This window comes from Chelon labrosus (assembly GCF_963514085.1).
Source record: "Chelon labrosus genome assembly, chromosome: 21".
Taxonomy (NCBI): domain Eukaryota; kingdom Metazoa; phylum Chordata; class Actinopteri; order Mugiliformes; family Mugilidae; genus Chelon; species Chelon labrosus.
Window position 1 is genome coordinate 19,120,764 of NC_140354.1, and position 18,932 is coordinate 19,139,695.

The 18,932-nt window shown below is 42.7% G+C and overlaps 1 protein-coding gene across 5 annotated transcripts in view; it reads right to left on the reverse strand.

The window, feature by feature from the left end:
* LOC311506625 (RNA binding protein fox-1 homolog 2-like) overlaps positions 1-18,932 on the reverse strand; it is a 60,422-nt gene that overhangs the window by 14,218 nt on the left and 27,272 nt on the right. For all 5 annotated transcript variants that reach the window (XR_014699700.1, XM_084570663.1, XM_084570662.1 and 2 more), the window contains 4 exons: positions 12,445-12,636; positions 11,142-11,315; positions 10,727-10,780; positions 10,523-10,615 (listed from right to left, as the gene is read on the reverse strand). Coding sequence is in view for 4 of the 5 variants with exons in the window: in XM_084570663.1 (XP_084426789.1) it covers positions 10,523-10,615; positions 10,727-10,780; positions 11,142-11,315; positions 12,445-12,636 (513 nt within the window). In the remaining variant the exon portion in view is untranslated. The remainder of the gene's footprint in view (positions 1-10,522; positions 10,616-10,726; positions 10,781-11,141; positions 11,316-12,444; positions 12,637-18,932) is intronic.

Sequence of the window (18,932 nt, forward strand, 5' to 3'; positions counted from 1 at the left end):
AGTAAATTGTGTTTTGACGGTTCACGATTCACGGTGTGCATCTCCATAGGCGCCGCCATTGCCCTGTGACGTCAGGCTGCCGCAACTCAGTGATGTTGGTGCATCGCTAGTAGGACCTCTGGCTTCAGAGGTCCTACTAGCGACTAGGAGGTTGGAAATTTCAGACTTCCCAGTTTTCTGGAACGCAGCATAACTTCTGCACTATATATGCTACTTAACATAACAACGTAATGCTCCGCATGCTTTGGATTCACGTTTGACGAGCTGTCATGGCGTTCAGTTTTTATACAGTCTATGCTCCAAACAAATGGTGCAAAAGTGGGTTGGGTTGGATGCTGGAACATATTGAGTCGTAAAGTACTCTCGCTCAAGGAGACCATTTATTTGCCTGTGACTGCACACAGCACTGACTATAACTCAAACCCTTCATTTAAATTGTGATTTCGGTATTGATCTAATGTTTTACTTTTCCTTGTCTTGTGCACTGTCCTTAAATTAACCCCACTGTGGGATAAATTAAAGGTTTATCTTATGTTACACACTGTCACTGCAGCGCTGTTCAACAATCTCTGGTAATAATGGTAAATAAAGGTCCTGGATAATCTCAGCAATTGGTGCTCAATAGGTCTTGACGCCGGGACTTAGAGCTGCACACTTGTGACTGGATCCCTCTGTCTGCATGTTGATACCAGTTGCGAACAGGGCCTTTGTGTCATGTGCAATCAATGAAATACATGCAAATCAACAGAGACCAATAGGGAAGGCAAATCTCAAAGAGTTAATGATTAATAAAACATTTATCCTTCCTCATCCCACTTTCTTTTTTTGTTTGCCCTCCCGCCCCAGTCCAGCCTGGACAATGAACCCAGACACAATGAAGTCACATTTCCATATGAAACCAAACTTGTGGGGTTTACATACCTAAGAAAAAAAAAAGGAAAAAAAAAAAGATTTAAAAAAATATATAAAAAGAGAGGGAGAGAAAGAGGGGGTGCAAAAACATTTTCTTTTCGACAAAATTGATAATCATATAACACAGAAATTACACGCAGCCAAATATGGGCGCATCACATGACCAAGAGTGAGTAACGAACTGAAAAATAAATAAATAAATAAATAAAACTGGAAAAAAAGAAGTAAAAAATTCAGCCAATCAGCAAGCGTCGGATGCAGTATAGAGACCAATCAAAAAACAATCGCAGCACTCCCACGTCAAACACGTACGAGACAAAGATGGGCCGGGTAGGTTAAGAGGAGGGGGATGCAGGTGAGAGGTAAAAGAGACAGAGCCAGTCCATTTACAAAAACGAGAAGAACGTAAAGATGGAGTGAAGAAAAAGGGAGAATGTTTACATGAGCAACACAAAAAAATAAAAAAGTAAAACCAATATCAATTACTGTTTAAAAACAAAACATATATACCAAGGTGCATCATTCAAATAAAGCAATTAGATTTGGTGACCATTCTCCTGAAAATCTCATTATATGTGGTGGGTTGAGAAACAGAGCACCAAAGGATGGAGGGAACAAAGAGAGAGAGAGAGACAAAGAGAGAGAGATAGAGAGTGAGAGAGAGAGAGAGAGCAATCCTCATTCCCAAAAAAGGAGAGAAATAAAATAAACACGAGACACTATGCCAGGCATTAAAAACTGTGTGTCACAAACTAAGACCAGTAACACTGCCACTACGACTACTACCACTACTACCACTACTAATACACAAGACAATCCACTACAAGAAAAACCAAACCAAGGGAGAAAAAAAAAATAAAATAAAAATGGCAGCGTAATAATAAGAGACCCAAAAACAAACAAACAAATAAAATAAAACAGCAAGGTAAACCCCATATCGGTTTAGAGATGCATATGGTTACACAACACTGACCGGTTTGGTGAGTGACCACGGGGAAGTTGCACCAGCCGTTCATGCATTCAAACGTAGACTCGCGGTGTTTAATGTAGAACTTTATATTTACGCTCGCTAGCAAAATTAGCATTAGCTTGCTAATATTATTAAAGGTTAGCTTTTGTATTTTTAGCTTCCTTTTTACAATAGCTTTCCGATCACGAATTCATAAAGTAAAAATCTTTAATTTAAGCTTTTGCGGGCGCTTTCAGACCCCAGGAACTTCTGTACAGTTCCCATAGTAGCTGGAGAAACTGCACGGCTTGAACCAGAAACTTGGAACCATCGCGGTTCCTAGAACTTCTAAAGCTTGTTACATACTCTGTGAGAAACTTCTAGGGCTGCGAGAATAAGAAAAAAGTTTGTTCTGGATAGGTTATTTATACTTCACGAGAATTTTGCCGAACTCCGGGGAAGTCCTCATAGGCCCCTCCCACAGCAGCATACGCCACATGCGTTAAGCGGCGAGACGACAAGAGGCACTTTTTTTTTATTATGTTCAGATGTTGGCCAGTCGTGTCCGTCAGATCACGCCGTTCATTCAGCATGCCGATCTCTACCCGGGAGAGATTAGCGGTCACATTGCGAATATTAGCATCTGGAAGCTCACAGAGTGGCTACTAGCATTTCCGCTTTTTTGCAGCCCGAGGAGCTTCTCTCTGAGTATTTAACAGCTTTTATTTTAGGGCATAAAAGGGACCGTTACCGATGTTAGTTAGTGTACAGTGGTTGGTCCAGATGTTTACTCACTGGTTAAATGGTGGCTATGCAAATAACAGTACATGAAGTTAGCCTTGGAGCTAAATGACAGCTTTAAAAATGTAACAGAACACAAACAAATTGGACGACAGTGGCTTTATCGAGCATCTATGCAGCGTTGCTGTATATTGCAGAGGGCTGACGTTGCTATACCAACCTCCTAGTGGCAATCAATTCAATTCATTGCTCTTATAGGCGATGCAATGTATGCAGTTCTTGGGAAAGCTAACCCCTAGAAGTGTTTGGGTTAACAAGCATCGAATGGAGCCGCCCAATCAAGTAAACCACCGGTTTGCAAATAGTTTGTTTGGTCCGAAAGCGCCTCACGGTGCCAACCAATCTAGTAAATTATTGGTCTGAAACTTTTTAAAAACCTTTTAGGAATTATGAAAAACTGGTGCAAACAAAGCCAGATGTGGAGCAGCGTAGGTTCTAAATATATTTTTAGTTTTTGCATACATTAACAAACAGTCCAATAGTTAATAGTTTAAGTTTGTATGCTAGTCTTTGTCTTGGCTGGGGTGTTATAACATAACTATAATACCCTACGCCAAGTTGCACTCCTTCCCTGACTCTGCAACGTCCTGGCTCACGTCTTTTTTTTTTTTTTTAAATGCACACTGTGTCCAATTGGCAAACGTCTTCTAAATGTACGCTATGCCAGAAGCAGGCGGGTCAGTGAAGTAAAATAAAAAAGAAAACTAATAAAAAAAACTCAAAAAAATTCAAAACCAGAGCAGACTCATTTGCCCGGCGGCCCTGCAGCTTCCACATTCACTCCAAGCAATTGTAGGCAGCAACAAGGAGCAAAGCTTCATATCATTTTGGATGATTCAGTATTATTATTACTTTTTTATTATTATTAATCGAGAAGATGAAAACAATATACATTGAGTCCAATGGAGAATTATTAATCAGATGGATTGTAGATAGTTGTGTCATTGCACAGAGAGAGAGGGGGGGGTGATTACATTCGGTCATTCCCAGTGAGGTGTTAATGACGTGGAGGGAGAGAGGGGTGGGGTAGGGGGCGGGCATGTGGAGAAAGTATTATAGCTAAAAAAGATCCAGTCTGTTGACAGGATGCTGTGTCCATCTGTGTTTGTGTGCGCGTGTGTCCATCTGTGTTTGTGTTTGCGTGTGTGATACTGTGTTTGCATTTAAAATCAGCAGAAAGGATTAATATTTGTAATATCACAGTAGATTGTACATAATGCTGCATTAAAAAGGCCCATTTCAAGGGTGGGTGGGTGGTAAAAGGGGGGGGGGGGGGGGGGGGGGATCAGTTCAGTGATAGATGTTTGTACACAACTTACCGTTGCCGTAGAAACAGCGAGTGGTTACCGTGGAGACTGACAACAACACACAGAAGTCGTCAGGGAAACAGAAAAAATATAATAAATAAAGGAACAAATAATCCTAGTAACAAAAAGAAACCTAAAATGCCCCGCCCCTCCCTCCCCTTCCCCTCCTCCTCCTCCTCCTCTTCCTCCTCTTCCTCCTCCTTAGCCCATGTGAAATTAAAAAAAACCTGATAGCAGCAGCAGTGATACAGCTCAGAGTACAGGAGAAAGAAGAAAGAGGGAGGAAAAAAGAGGAGAGAGGATGCTAGCTCTCGATGCTCCGACCGCCGTTAAGGCAGCCGGACTGGAAAGATATTTGGTGCTCTAGTGAAGAGAAGACATGGTAAAAAAGAATGGAGATATGGGGTAACCTTGCCTGAACACCCCACCCCACCCAAAAAATATAGCCATAAACATAACGAAAGTAAAAAAACAAGGAGCAGATAGAAATTCACACCACCCTGCATCGTTAACGGGCCGAATGGCAAAAGACTGGTTTATCGCTATCTGGGTCTACTCCAGTCAGAAAGAATGAGCCGAGGTATTTTGGTTAGATGATGCAAGAAGTGACTCATTCTTGAGTGGTAAAAGTTAAAACCACAAAGAGTCGTGGGTAGGCTTGACCGTAATAGATTCAGTTTTTTTTTTTTTACCAGTCACCACAAAAAGAACATATCGACTAGATTCATGGTAAAAACAAAAACGTGACTTACAGCAAAAACAAAAACATTAGAAAAATAAGACTTAATTCAAGTTGAAACTAAAAGAAAATGACGGAAAGACAAAAGTCGACTGGCGAGGAGAGAATGAAGGAAGAGAAACGATGGAGACGACACACAAAGAAGACGGGAGGGTTGAAAAGGGAAAAGTGCAATCTCTCTTTCCCCCTTTCTTTCAACCTTTTCTTCTACATTTTCACTCACAGACGAAGCAAACGCACACTCTCACGTTTCAATCGTTAATATTTCTCGGGGGGCGAATCATGCAGTAAGTTCCAATAACAGAGCAGGCTTGGCAAAACCAAAACTGTAAAGGGGAAGGAGAGGAGGGAAGGGGGGGAGGGGCAAGTCTTCAACTCAGGCCATCGCCAGTCCAAGAACATACAGTCAATAAAAAAGGAGCCATTGGAATTGAACCCCACCAAAAATGCTTATGGGAATGAATGATTGGAAGGCACGACGGCCCGAGTGAGCTGAAGGCCGACTGCGTCCCGTTGAGGAGTGTGTTTGGTGAGAAGATGCATGGTCAGGCATGCAGAACCGCATTTTTTTTTTTTCCCCCACCACTCACATCCATGCGGCTTTACTCACGAGCCCGACACACAACCCGTCCCCAGTTTGCATGCAAAGCACATGGACAGAACACACCTTAGCTGTGGTGTTGAAGTATCTGACTAAAACTCTGCACTGCGGAGGAGCCATCACTTCCCGTTAAAAAAAAAACACTCCAGCAACACAGATCAACCAGAAACACACACACCATCTTAGAGCAGGAGGAGGCAGTGAATGGGAGTCTGTAGGGTCCAGCATGGTCTCTTCTGTGGATATGTAAGGACACTCAGCAGCTACTGATGTGTACAAACACTCTTGTCTTTTTGGGATGCTGCAATTTCTTTTTCTGCAGAAAAAAAACCCCAAACTAAACCAATTCTCTTGCTCCTTTAACGTGAAATGCAGACATCTTATTCTTGATAGTGTTCCCACAAATCTTAATCTACCACATTAACAAATAGGGATGTCCCGATACAAGTGCTGGAATCAGATCTGATACCGACATCATGTTCTTGCACTCACGAATGAGCTCAAATAGAACCAATACCATTTTACAGCATGTCTATACTCATGGAACCCGGGGTAACAATATGTAACCACCGTTAGCAGAGTAGGTGATGTAAATGGCGGTAATGCCTCTCCAAGCTGGTTTTATCTAAATGTTAATAACCCAAAAGAAGATAAAGAAGGTGGGCCACAGAAGAAGAGGAAGAAGTTTCCTTAGTTCAAATAAGTGTTTCAACAGTCAGCCATAAAGTAGTTGGGCGTTTTTAAGATTCCGACTTAGCCTGAAAGACATTTACGTGCAACTTAACCAGCCTACGTGGTGTCGGATCTGATAATAAGAGCATGTACTTGTACTCATAAATCAGCTCAGATACAACAAATGCTATTTTACAGCAGCGTATTTTGTCCATACTCATAGAACCCGATTACTCAATATGTACCCAACGCTAGCTAAACTGGTTTCATCTAAATGTCAATAACCCAAAAGAAGAAAAAGAAGGTAGGTTGTGAACAAGGATCTTTTAGTTCAGGAAAGTGTTGCCAATGTTTCGGCAATTGGACATTTTAAAGATTCACACTTAGCCCGAAAGACATACAGATGCAACTTAACCAGCCTACTGATATCAGATCAGTTTCTAAGAGCATGTACTTGTACTCATAAATCAGCTCAGATGCAAATGTAACCAATACCCGTTTAGAGCGGTGTATTATATTTACACTCAAAGAACCTGGGGTAACAATAAGTAACCAACGTTAGCAAAGTAAATGAATGTAAATGGCAGCAATGCCTCTCCAAGGCTGGTTTGCTAAACTCCCATAACACAAAATACTTCTGACGTAGCCTGACAGACATTCGGGGGCAACTTAAAAAGCCTGTTTAAAAGACTCAAACAAGACATGTTAAGCTGCTAGAAGAGCACATACTACATGCTAGCAGCAACATGCTACAACCTTTGGGTCAAAAAACGTGCCAATCGCCAAAGATGCTCAAATTACAGCATCAAAACAATGACGGCAACCTTAGCTGCAGACAACGCTTCACTGAAACCTCTTTATTAAGTGCTTGGTACCAGCAAATACCCAAATTTAAGTATCTGGCCTGACGACATGTGGTATCGGGACATCCCTGCGATAACGATCAACGCCAAGAAGCACTTTTAGTATGACCGTGGATTGTTTGGAATTGAGAGAATCGCAAATATGCTAATCCAGCTGCAACTGAGACCACGCAGGGACCCTAACGTGCTTCGTGTACATCCAGTGATAGCAGCGTAAAGAGTGGAATATGTGACTAGACACACTAAATGGTTTATCTACCATCAGCTTTAAGGAGTACGCTACACAGCCAGAATAACACATGTCAGTGACAGCCATACATGTTACAGATGTTATGGGCAAGGACAAAAAAAGTAAACTGAAAACATAAAATCACAGACACAGCCATGGACGAGTGGAGACGCATGGAAGTGTGTACGTTCGTGAACTCATACTAGGATACACACTGTCACGCCTATATATAGGCCTATAGTCTATATATAGAATGAGTGGTGATGCGCTGGGGTCACAGAGAAGCAGGTAGAGACAAAGTGAACTGTAGTTGGGCCACTTACATGGATACATTGGAAGCGTACAGGAAACTGACTTCTTCAAAGCGCAGAGTTTTATTCCAGACAAAGAGAAGTACAGTATAACTTTAAACACTTGAATCAGTTCTCCCTCTATTCTCCGCCGTGAAGGCTGCACGCATGCACACTAGGAGAAACCAGGGGTTAAAATGACTACTGGCTAACTTCCAGTGGCATGCACCGACAATAAATACGCCAGAGTAAAAGTACAGCATTCCTTTAGAAACCATTTAGAAGTTCAGCTGCTCAGCTTAATTCACGGTGAGTGAAACAAGACCACGAGGCACTAGAGGTGCAACTTTTTCATGCTAACTGAACAAATTAAAAGCCCCATCACCAAAACTAACTCAACACAACAGCCAGTATAGAATAAACATGCAAGAATAAAAAAACATTCAGCTGTCTGCAGCACTGCCTCGGCTGCCAGCTTCCATATTAAAGTATGATAATCAACCATGCAAACCTGCGCTATACATCAACTGAACCCATGCCAGTGGATAGCCGTACACTGTAAAGTCACACACAGTTACGACAACAGGTTTATTTATGTACGGTCTGTATTTCAGAGTTTCTGAACGGTGGCAGAAAAAGCGCTGTTTCGCCTCTCTCTGGAAGCACCGCCGAGCAAACTCTGAAATAATATGACCAATTAAAGCAAGAGGCCACTGCAGCGGCAGCGGCGTCTGCGAGGAAGGAGAACTGCCAGAGAGCATTGCCTCAAATAGAAATGTCCAGCCCTTTCTCCTTGGTTGAAAGAATGTATAAACACGAATCCACGGCTCTCGTCCTGCGCCAGCCTTTTGTCTCTTCCAAGCCCATGCACCATAAACAGACACAGAGAGAGACAGAAAGATAGAGAGAGAGAAAGAAACAGAGAGAGACACTCTACAGACTCCCGCTGCTGTCCCACCATGCAGCCGATACGTGGCTCGCTACAGACCATCACCAACTACTGTTGTACGACAGAATACATGCAAAGTGACAACTGAAAACAAACGTTCTCGCTGCTCGGGGAAAGTGGCCGATATCATGCAAACACTCAGGGAGGGAGAGGGGGAATCGGGTTAAAAGCAATGCCAGGGGACAACAACGCAGGCTGCTGCCGACTCGAGGACTGATGCAGGGTAAAACTGGCTCCACCAGTATCCATTCAGCTTGCTGATTGACTGAAGGTGGAGGTGGCAGACACGGGTGTATGTTGCACCGGTGGATGCAGGTGGTTGTCTTTCATTCTCCACACTGCAGCAGAACTGAGAGTATAGAACTATACAAATAAAAAAAATAAAAAAATAAAAGATCCAGCCTCGTCCATCATGCAGGAACTGACTCGCACACACACACACAAACCCACACACCCAAACAAATCACTAGGGATGCACCGAAAAATTTCAGCCGAAAATCGAAAACGCGTTTTCGGGCCATTTTCGGCCGAAAATTGCTGCGGTTGTTGCTTGCACGTGTTGTTTTGGCGATAAGGGTCCGAAATTTTTTGGCCGAAAAACCGAAAACGCACTTTTGGGCCATTTTCGGCCATTTTCGGCCAAAAACTGCTGCGGTTGTTGCTTGCACGTGTTGTCTTGGCGATAAGGGTCTGAAAATTTTTGGCCGAAAAACCGAAAACGCACTTTCGGGCCATTTTTGGCCAAAAATTGCTGCGGTTGTTGCTTGCACGTGTTGTCTTGGCGATAAGGGTCTGAAAATTTTTGGCCGAAAAACCGAAAACGCACTTTTGGGCCATTTTCGGCCAAAAATTGCTGCGGTTGTTGCTTGCACGTGTTGTTTTGACGATAAGGGTCCGAAAATTTTTGGCCAAAAAAACGAAAACGCACTTTTGGGCCATTTTCGGCTGAAAATTGCTGCGGTTGTTGCTTGCACGTGTTGTTTAGGCGATCAGGGTCCGAAGATTTTTGTCCAAAAAAACAAAAACACACTTTTGGGCCATTTTCAGCCGAAAATTGCTGCGGTTGTTGCTTGCACGTGTTGTTTTGGCGATAAGGGTCCGAAGATTTTTGGCCGAAAAACCGAAAATGCCATTTTAGGCTATAAATTTATCGCCGGAACAACACGGCCGAAACAGCCGAAACACGGCCGAAACAGCCGAAACAACACGGCCAAAACAGGATGTTGTGATGATGCAAGCAACAACCGCAGCATTTTCGGCTTTTCTTTTTGGTGCATCCCTAAAAATCACCACAGTAAGCCCATGCAGAAATCCTGTCTTACAGTGGCGTGAGTCAAAGTGATCTAATACAACGATTAAGTGGCTGATTGAGACCCCGATTAAAACAAAACAACTGCTTTCAAAAACTCATGCATCAGTTTGAAAAGTAAAACATATTCACATGAAAAGAAACAACCTTAAAAGCACAAAGAAATAAAATTCAACTCATTGGAAAGACTTCCATAAAAGTGAACATGCGTCGGTGCTGCTGTGATTTTTTATTTTTTTTCCCCCAGCATGCTGCTTTCACATCCGGAGCCATAAGCTGTCACAACCACTTAGCCACAGCACCGGGAGAGGGGATGGAGCACAGGAGGGTTTCTACGCCGGGGAAAGTAAAAAAAAAAAAAATAAATAAATAAAAGAGCATCTGACGGCAATCTGCCATGCATCCGTCCTCTCGCTGCGTTCCTCTCCTGCCCTCCGGTGCCAGCTACACACAAACGTCATTCCCAATTTTTTTGTTGCGTGAGGAGTCGTAACAGTTAACGGTGTGGCTGCACAAGTTGTGCGTCAGTAGAAAAAAAATAAAAATAAAGTAGGTTAATGTGAAAATAAATAAATAAATGATATAAAAAAAAAATGCTGCAGAGGAAAATTACCCAGCATGCCTTATGTAGTTGTTCTTGCACCCCCAAAATCATTCCCGCAAGGAAACAAGTCTGGTTTAAAATAAAAAAATAAAAAATGAAAAACATACTGCAGAGAACCAGGGAGCGGGATACCAGTGGGCTGCATCAGAGCATAACACTAAAGGGAGGATGGGAGCTAGCTAGCAGTCAAGTGATCAAGCAGAATTATGACGGGAGTACAAGAAAGAGAAGACAAAAGAGAAGAAGAAAGAGAGAGAGGTAGAGCGAGAAAGAGAGAGAGAGAAAGAGAGAAATTACCTCAATCTTACGACCTTCCACCAAAGTGCCGTGGAGCTTTTCTCTGGCTTTCTCTGCGTCGGCGCTGGTCTCAAATGTCACAAAGCCGAACCCCTGTGGTACACGGGAGAGGTTAAAGAGGACGGCGGCGGGTGTGGGGTGACATATATCGACGGGGCCTTCGTCGCCTCTTCCCCGTGCGGCCGCCGTTCCTGCTACACTCACCTTTGAGCCCCTCTCGTTAAAAATAATCTCTACGTCCAGAATCTTCCCGAATTGCTGCGAATAAAAGTTGAGAAAGCAAATTAGTATAAAAAATATATATAAGCAACATGAATGATCTCTTCTTCTCTGATGCAGGGTCAGTTTCAGCTACCTTGCACTAGGGGTCGCTGTTACACAAACTACAACTACCCACATTTTAAAGTGTTTAGCAGTTCCTTTGATTTGAACTTTGCTCCGTCCCATATTTTTTCTCCCACTTCTTCCTAACACACTGACACACTTCAAGCTACTTGAGAACAACCCACTTGTCGTCTTTTCTTTGGGGGAGTTTGACTCTTTCGTGTGAGGCGGACCCTAAAAGTCTAGACTGATTTATTGATGCTCTTAAAAACCAAAGAAGAAGAAAGATTCTCACCCCAAACATCTGCCTGAGGTCCGGGTCCCGGAAGCGGAAGGGGATGTTTGAGACGTGCAGGCGCTTGGGCGTCCCCTTGGCCTCTGACGAGTCTCCCGTGGAGCCCCCAGCTCCCGTCACCCCCGTCCCGCACTGCACGCCCGCCTCGCCCTGAGACGTCTCCTCCGCTTTACCCTGTGTTTTTATTTGTTGTGAAAGGTGAGAGAGGAGACGCGGAGGTGAACAAAAATGCATGACGCCACCCGTGAATTCCTGCAGAGCTCAAATAAACAGTCCCCTGCACACGAACGTCAGTCCGGGTGTGTTGAGTTGGAATAAAATGTGAGCCGTTACGTGGCGGACACAGACAGCTGGAGAAAATGAAACAGAAGCACATCTGCTCCTTCAGCCAAGCGAGAGACGAACACAGATCAAATTCTTTCTGGGTAAATGTTTCAGCCATATTAGCAGCTGAGCTAAGGCTGCACTATGCAGAATGCTAATATGCTCAGAGAAACTATGCTAACGGGGACTGATTATCCTTGGACTAGGGATGTCCCGATCCGATCTCAAATAAACATTCTTGTCTTCCTTGTACTCTCCTGGATGTGACTGCATTCAGTCCAATAAATATTTCTGTTCGTCCAAGCTAACGCAGTCAGGAGAGAGTAGCTCTGTTCTCTACTCCAGAAATGTTCTGCTTACCCAACACTAGGGATGCACCGAAAATTTCCAGCCGAAAACCGAAAATGCATGACATTTTCGGCCGAAAATTGCTGCGGTTGTTGCCTGTACGTGTTGTTTTGGCGATAAAAGTCCGTAATTTTTCGGCCGAAAAACCGAAAATGCGCCGAAAATTTATCGCCGAAACAACACAGCCGAAACGGGATGTTGTGATGATGCAAGCAACAACCGCAGCAACTTTCGGTGCATCAATACCCAACACCATAAACTCCCTAACCCTCTCTGGAAGATTTCCCTCCTTGACGTCGTCTCCAGTAAACCTTTCTATTCTTTTAAACGTCGTTTCGGTGCGGCCTTTAGCCTTGGCGCTAGCCAAAATGAAGAGGAAGGCGACCATACTGAAGATCAGGCATGGCTGAAGCCCGATACTGATCATTTTAACGGCCCTGATAACGACTGGGGCGTCTGTTAGATGTTTAGCATCATCTTTGCACGTCTTTAGTAAAATAAATCAATAAACTTCACTTAGAAACTAAACCATCCTCCTGCTATTTCAATTACAGGAGAATTAGCTAAATTTCTGCGCTCCTGCACCTACAAAATGACTCAATCCCCCCCGGTATCCCAACCAGGTGCTTACATTGTTGCTGTTGCTGGCGGCGTTGGCTCCGTTAGCCCCCACATCTGCTGCGCCCTGGCCCCCAGCGCCAAACATCGCCCCGGGGCCAAACTCCGTTCCCGTTAGCCCGTTCTGAGGAGGGGGCGGAGGGGCGAAGGCTGCGAAGGGTGGGGCCACCAAGCCGTCCTGTCCTCCTGTCGAATCCTGAGAGCCCTGTGGGGGAGAAGGAGGGAGGGAGGGAGGAGGAGGGAGAAGAAGGAGATGGAGTTAACGTATATTCTCAGGGAGCCCTCTCACAGAGACTACCTCCAGGAGCCAGACGGAGGGGGTTAAAACTATCACATTTCACTCTCGTTTACTGCTCCTCCCCTCGTCGCTCCCCGCCTGCCACCCTCCCCTCGCTCCCCTCCCCTCCCTCTACCTCCATATCTCTGACAGGCATGTGTTTTCAGTCAGCCGACCATGAAATATTTACAGCAAACACATCTATTATTAAGAGTCACAAAATTTGATACACGGCTTTGAGATACAAAGATGCGTCTGGGATGAGTGCACACACAAAGAGATGGATGCTAATCGTGACGCGTTTATATCTACCGCCGCGTCATGCCAACACCTGCATGTGTGTTTTTGGATCTATGTTTGAGATTAAATGTGTATCTGGTGGTGGTGGTGGTGGTGGAGGTGGGGGTTCACAGCCTCGGGTTCTTTCTGTCTGCTGCCGTTCCATCTGCACCAGCGGCAGGATCATCTGCCTTATCTCGTGAGCGCGGCGTGACTCTGCACTATTGCTTGCTTTCAATCATTTCACACGCACTCACAAGGACATCCTGTATTTTTCCAAATAAATAAATAAAACGTCTTTAGAGCGAAGTCAAACAGAGCATAATAGAAACGCTGCAGCAGAGGCTTTAGGGTCAGGGCTGCATCTTCCACACCAGGCAGCATCCAACAACATTAACCGCCGGTCTGGTCCGTGCCACGGGCTGTATCTGGGCTGGGAGACGCCTAGAGACGCTCTGTCTCCAGACGGCCTTTTTAATTAGGCGGAGCAACTAAGATGCCGCAAAAGCAAAATGGGCTCTCTCTCTCTCTCTCTCTCTGCCTCCCTCTAATCCTATAGGCTGGCGTCGCTTCCGCAGCGTCGAGCATGAGGCCGTGGTAAACAGCCAGCTGAGGCTAAAAGGCCCATCTGCAGCACAGATAGCTTCTGGGGTCTGGGCCCAACAGATAGTGGAAGGCAGTCCAAAAAAAAAAAAAAAAAAGGGATAGGAAAAAAGGAAATCTGTAAAAACTAGTCTGCCGCCGCTCTCGTTGTGGCGAGGCTGAACGTATGCAAGGAAAGAATGTGCTAAAGTGGATCCGCTTCAATCTGTGTCATCGGCCAGTAAAGAAAAAAATAATAACTGTTCAGGAAAATGATAATGGATCAGTTAAGCTCATGAGTTATGCCTCTCTTTCTCCTTAGGTTATGTTATATCAAAGCCTCAGTGGACGTGTCGGGGCATGTGAGCTCGTAAACCTGCAGTAGCCTGTGTTCAGGCTCTAAAGGGTGTGTCCTATAGGCATCTCCCAGCCCACGGTCGGGACAAAGTCCTGGGGCAGAAGGAGAGAGTGGTGAGGAAGGAGAAGGTCAAAGTTCGAAGCTTATCATGTATCCTTTGCACGTATATATAGTGTATATTTACTTCTAATTCAAGTACAAATCTTGTATTTTATTAAATTCTTTGCTTATACTATTGTTTTTTATTATTTTAATTTTAAATTATGTTATTTTATATCTTTATTGTATTTTAAATATTATATTATATTATATCTTTATTGTATTTTAAATATTATATTATATTATATTATTATTTTATTTTATTTTTATTATTTTTATTTTATTTTATTTTTTATTTTTAAATTATGTTATTTTATATCTTTATTATATTTTAAATATTATATTATATTATATTATTATTTTATTTTAAATATTATATTATTTTATTTTAAATATTATATTATATTATATTATTATTTTATTTTATTATTTGTATTTTATTATATTATATTACTATTTTATTTTAAATATTATATTAAATTATTGTTTTATATTATTATTTTATTTTATTTTATTTTATTTTATTTATTTTTTTTACTTGGTCACAGTAGCTTATATGCACATAAAAAAACATTCTTAAGAACCACAAGTAAAAAGAACAATAAAGTAAAATAAACATTAAAACAAAATAAAAATAAAAATCTAGTAAAATAAAATAGTATAAGCAAAGAAATTACAAAATTAGCATATGAACAAATGTACAAGAAGTGGAGATGGAAGTAAATATATATTATATACATACAGAGAATTTCACTAGTTTTTCTTTTTTTTTGTTCAACTGAGACGTGTGGAAACGCCGCTGACCATTTCAGTTTAAAAACCTCTCTGGTTTTAGTCTGAACTGGCGGTAACGGCGAGTTTTGGAAACGATGACTCAGATATTTGCTTCCCAATTCGATCTTATCAGTCGTCACGCGTTCATTTGTGTCTCGTCGGTTTTCTTTCCACCGCCGCCGCCGCTCTACCCACTATTTAAACAGATGCAGATGAGAGGACCTCATGCTCTATTTAGAAAGGCCATCATAACCACTGACAGGCAAGTTAAGGCTGCATCAACGCTAATATGCTTCAGTTTTTAACGCATGCAAATTCACAGCAGCCAGGCTTCTTTCGAAAAGATGGCTGTCTTTGTTTTAATTACAGGGTTACATTTTAGTCTGAAACCCTGCAAAACAAAAGCTTTTGAAAGCACTAACACCAACGTTCGCTTTCTTTTCCAGAAGAAAGCAAAGTGATCACCTTGACTACCGGCGGTCAGTTATTCAGCTCGGATAACAAATTATAGGTGTTGCTGCTCTCTGCCGTCTACAGGCAAGCTATTTATGACTTGCTTCTCCAGCGGCAAGTGCAGGTTTAAAGCAACAAATCTATGGCGTTTCAGTCTCTGCTTCGGGACGCCTAAAACGCTACAGAAAGCAAGCAGAAATGTAGACTTTCTTTTGAAACGATGACACGCTAGCTTTGTAACAGGACCTCACCTGTCACTACCTGTTCCTACCTAATTCGTCACAGCGTTTCTGGAAGTAAGCAAAGACATCAGCGCTGACTACCAATGGTTGACTCAACGCGGATGACGAATCACAGGCAACTTCATGCACCGATTGCAAATATGTGCAGGAGGCAAGGGATTTGGGGCAATTCCTGTTTTGCGGGGGGAAATTTTGTGGCAAGTTAGTGCTGGCTAGGATGGAGGCACATTTTAGTACGGAGTTACTCAGAGGCTACTAGAGTAGAAAAGGTGTTAACCAAGACTTGGTCTAGTTTTAAATCTAGACAAGGTAAAGGTCTAAAACTACTTGTCGACAAACGATATATTTGGCTGAATCTATATTTTTCTAGAAGCGTACATAACAGCCCTAAGGTACTGCCAAGATGGCGACGGCCGGAGACGCCGCGCTGGGCTTCAGAACTACTCTTCATATATTTTTGCACGTTTCAAGCAACGTTGTGTTTGCGTTGTGTTTTTCCTATTGCCCCTGAAAGTGTCCCTCCCCTCCCCTCCACAAAGCCTTCTTAACCTGACGGAGAAAACAGCTCGGACAACTCACGTAGCATGCAAAGCTAGCACTAACAAAAATTTGCGTTACCGCCACTTTTTAAAACCCGATGTTTGCACTCTCGGTATTTTAGACCACGGATTTACAATTATTTAAAGAGAGTTGGTCAAAACCCGAAGGAAACAACTTCGGAAATTAGCATATATTAGCAAATGTACAAGAATTAGAGATGGAAGTAAATATTTATTATATACAAACGGAGAATTTTACTGGCTTTGCGCTTTTTTTTTGTGCAACCGAGACGTAAGGAAATGCCGCTGACCATTTCAGTTTAAAAACCTAGCAGGTTTTATTCGGAACTGGCGGTAACGGAGAGTTTTGGAAACGATGACTCGTCTTAACCCGACGGAGAAAACGGCTCGAAGCTAGCACTAACAAAAATTTACATTACCGCCACTTTTTAAAACCCGATGTTTGTGCGCCTCGTCTCTGGACGTAACGTTAACTAGCTAAAATTTTTAAGCGCTAGCTAGCAAAGTCAAGTAACTATAAATTAGAATTATTCACTGATTCTTTATCTAATCTCTTGTACATTTGTACGCCTCAACAGCTTATGTTTAGTATTCCTGTAGATGAACTGATAAACTGCTGCTGTTTGTCGCTAAATCAAATAATCGCGTTTTTGCAGTAATTTAAGACGGACTGAAAACGCATGCTCTTATTTTATGTGTAGACATTTCATATACTGTACGAATCGTTTTTAATGTTTGGGTTAGCATCGTTATAAGGGGCTTTTATTAAGGCGGCAGAATTCCTACGCTGCCCCTTCACGTTGACTTATGCTGTTGACTAAATTGCAACAACTCACCTCCCGCGAGATTTCAGAGCAAGACTCATACGTAAAAGCGGGACTGTTACGTGTTAGACAGGAAACATATCTGGAAATATCGTCGGACGCTTATAATACAGCAATTTGAGCCTTTAAATGGCAAAACCCCTTGATTTTGCTTGGCAGCCATTTTGCTGTTGCTGGTTGTAACGGTTTCTTTTATCTTTATTGATCATGTACGCCCCAAAAAAGATGCGAGACTTGGGCCCAAGTTTTAAAAACACCACAATGATCCACGAGCCATGAGTTATCTGATTGGCCGTGTACGGAAACGGGCCACGGCCTGTGGTTTGACGGAGATCTCGGTGCAGCAGAGGCTTTGAAGGGCGAGCGCTGGTGGTTTTTAAAAAAAAATAGGGGGGAGAAAGAGAAAAAATTTGCCCTCTGGCTTTCATCAAGCGTGGCAGGCAAGAACGAAGAGGGAAGGGCAAGAATATTTACTTCAACCTCAGAAACAAAGAAAAGACACGGGCTGCAGAAGTAGATCAGTAGACGACTTTGCACATTTTGCAAAAAAGTCACTGATTGGTGATTTGCACCAACATTTTTGGTTGTTTATTTTTGAGCTCCCGTGGCTGGGGGTGAGATGTACCGGGGGTGTTTAGAGGCTAAATTCAGCAGGCAGATGCATGCTTGAGAGGTTTGCAGTGAGGACTGAAACAGCTTGTATCAATGGGTCTTACTCCAGATGGTTCCTTTTTAATTGTAATATCAGATTGTTGGAAAAAAAATCTGTGTTCATCTTTGCTCAGATTGATTTTCAAGTCATTTTATGTCAAAATTCAGTCTGGAAGGTTTCTCTTGAGACTGGCTATAACTCTAAAGTGAGCGTCTCATTATTTCCTATAACCCCCTCCCTTCCAGCTAAAACCCCTTTATATTTTTCCATTATCCTCCCCCTCGCCTCCTTTTGACTATATGATGGTGCCATGTAGGGCAGTGCTGCTCCTTAGTCAGCGGGTCAGGAATGCCTGTGTCGACTTATGAGTTTGCCGTCATCCGTTCTGATCTTAATCCACTGTCAGCTTTCATCTCTCTTTCTCTCTCTCAGCGGTTTGTTAGTCCATCGGTTTGTGCAGTGATTCATTTTCAGCCAAATCACAACTCTCACTTTTGAAGATAAGAGACAAAGTGTAACATCACACACGCGTCTTTTAAACCTTTGTCGCAGGAGTCTAATTATTACAACACCTTAAGATGTTTTTTTTTTTTCCCCTCCAAGTGACTAATCACGTGGAGGAGTTGTGCAATGACACAAGGCTGGGTTGTGGTTTATTCAGAGAGAGATCTTGCAAAGACAGAACATAAACAAGTCTGTAACTTTAGTTTTATAAACTGTGAGCTGCTTTCTCTGGTGTCCTAAAGTAGTCTCATGTACAGCTACTGCAGTTCCTCAAATGACCACTTGAGGCTGGCTACAAATGTGAGTCTATCCCATCAGACCTCCATGTCAAAATGTTCAACATTTATAGCCTAGTACGAAGGCTTTTGGTCTCTATAGCAAATGTCTTCACTCATGTCAAGTGTAAAAGGGTGAATTTCATGTAACTCACCCATTATACATTTTTTTCCAAGCGAAAAGTAATCCATATGCTTTTTAAATTAGCTAGCAGTTAGGTAGAGAAAAGCTTGTTACATACTCCACGAGAAGGGAGAAAGTTATTCTTGTTCTCGAGGTGAGCAAGAACAAGAACAAAGTTCTGATGAACTGCACAGGCTGCTGCTGCTTGTCGCTAAATCCAATAATCACATTATTACAGTGATTTAAGACGGACTGAAAACGCATCCTCTTGTTTTATGTGTAGACATTTCATATACTGTAGAAGGGAGAAAGTTATTCTTGTTCTCGAGGTGAGCAAGAACAAGAACAAAGTTTGTTTTGGCCAGGTCATTTATATTTGAAGAGAAACTCAAGTGCCGAAATCCGTGGGGACGTCCTCATAGGGTCCTCCCATTGCTGCATACAGCAAGCGCGCTAAGCATTGTGGGAAATATGGAACAAGCAGGACGAGAGGCGTTT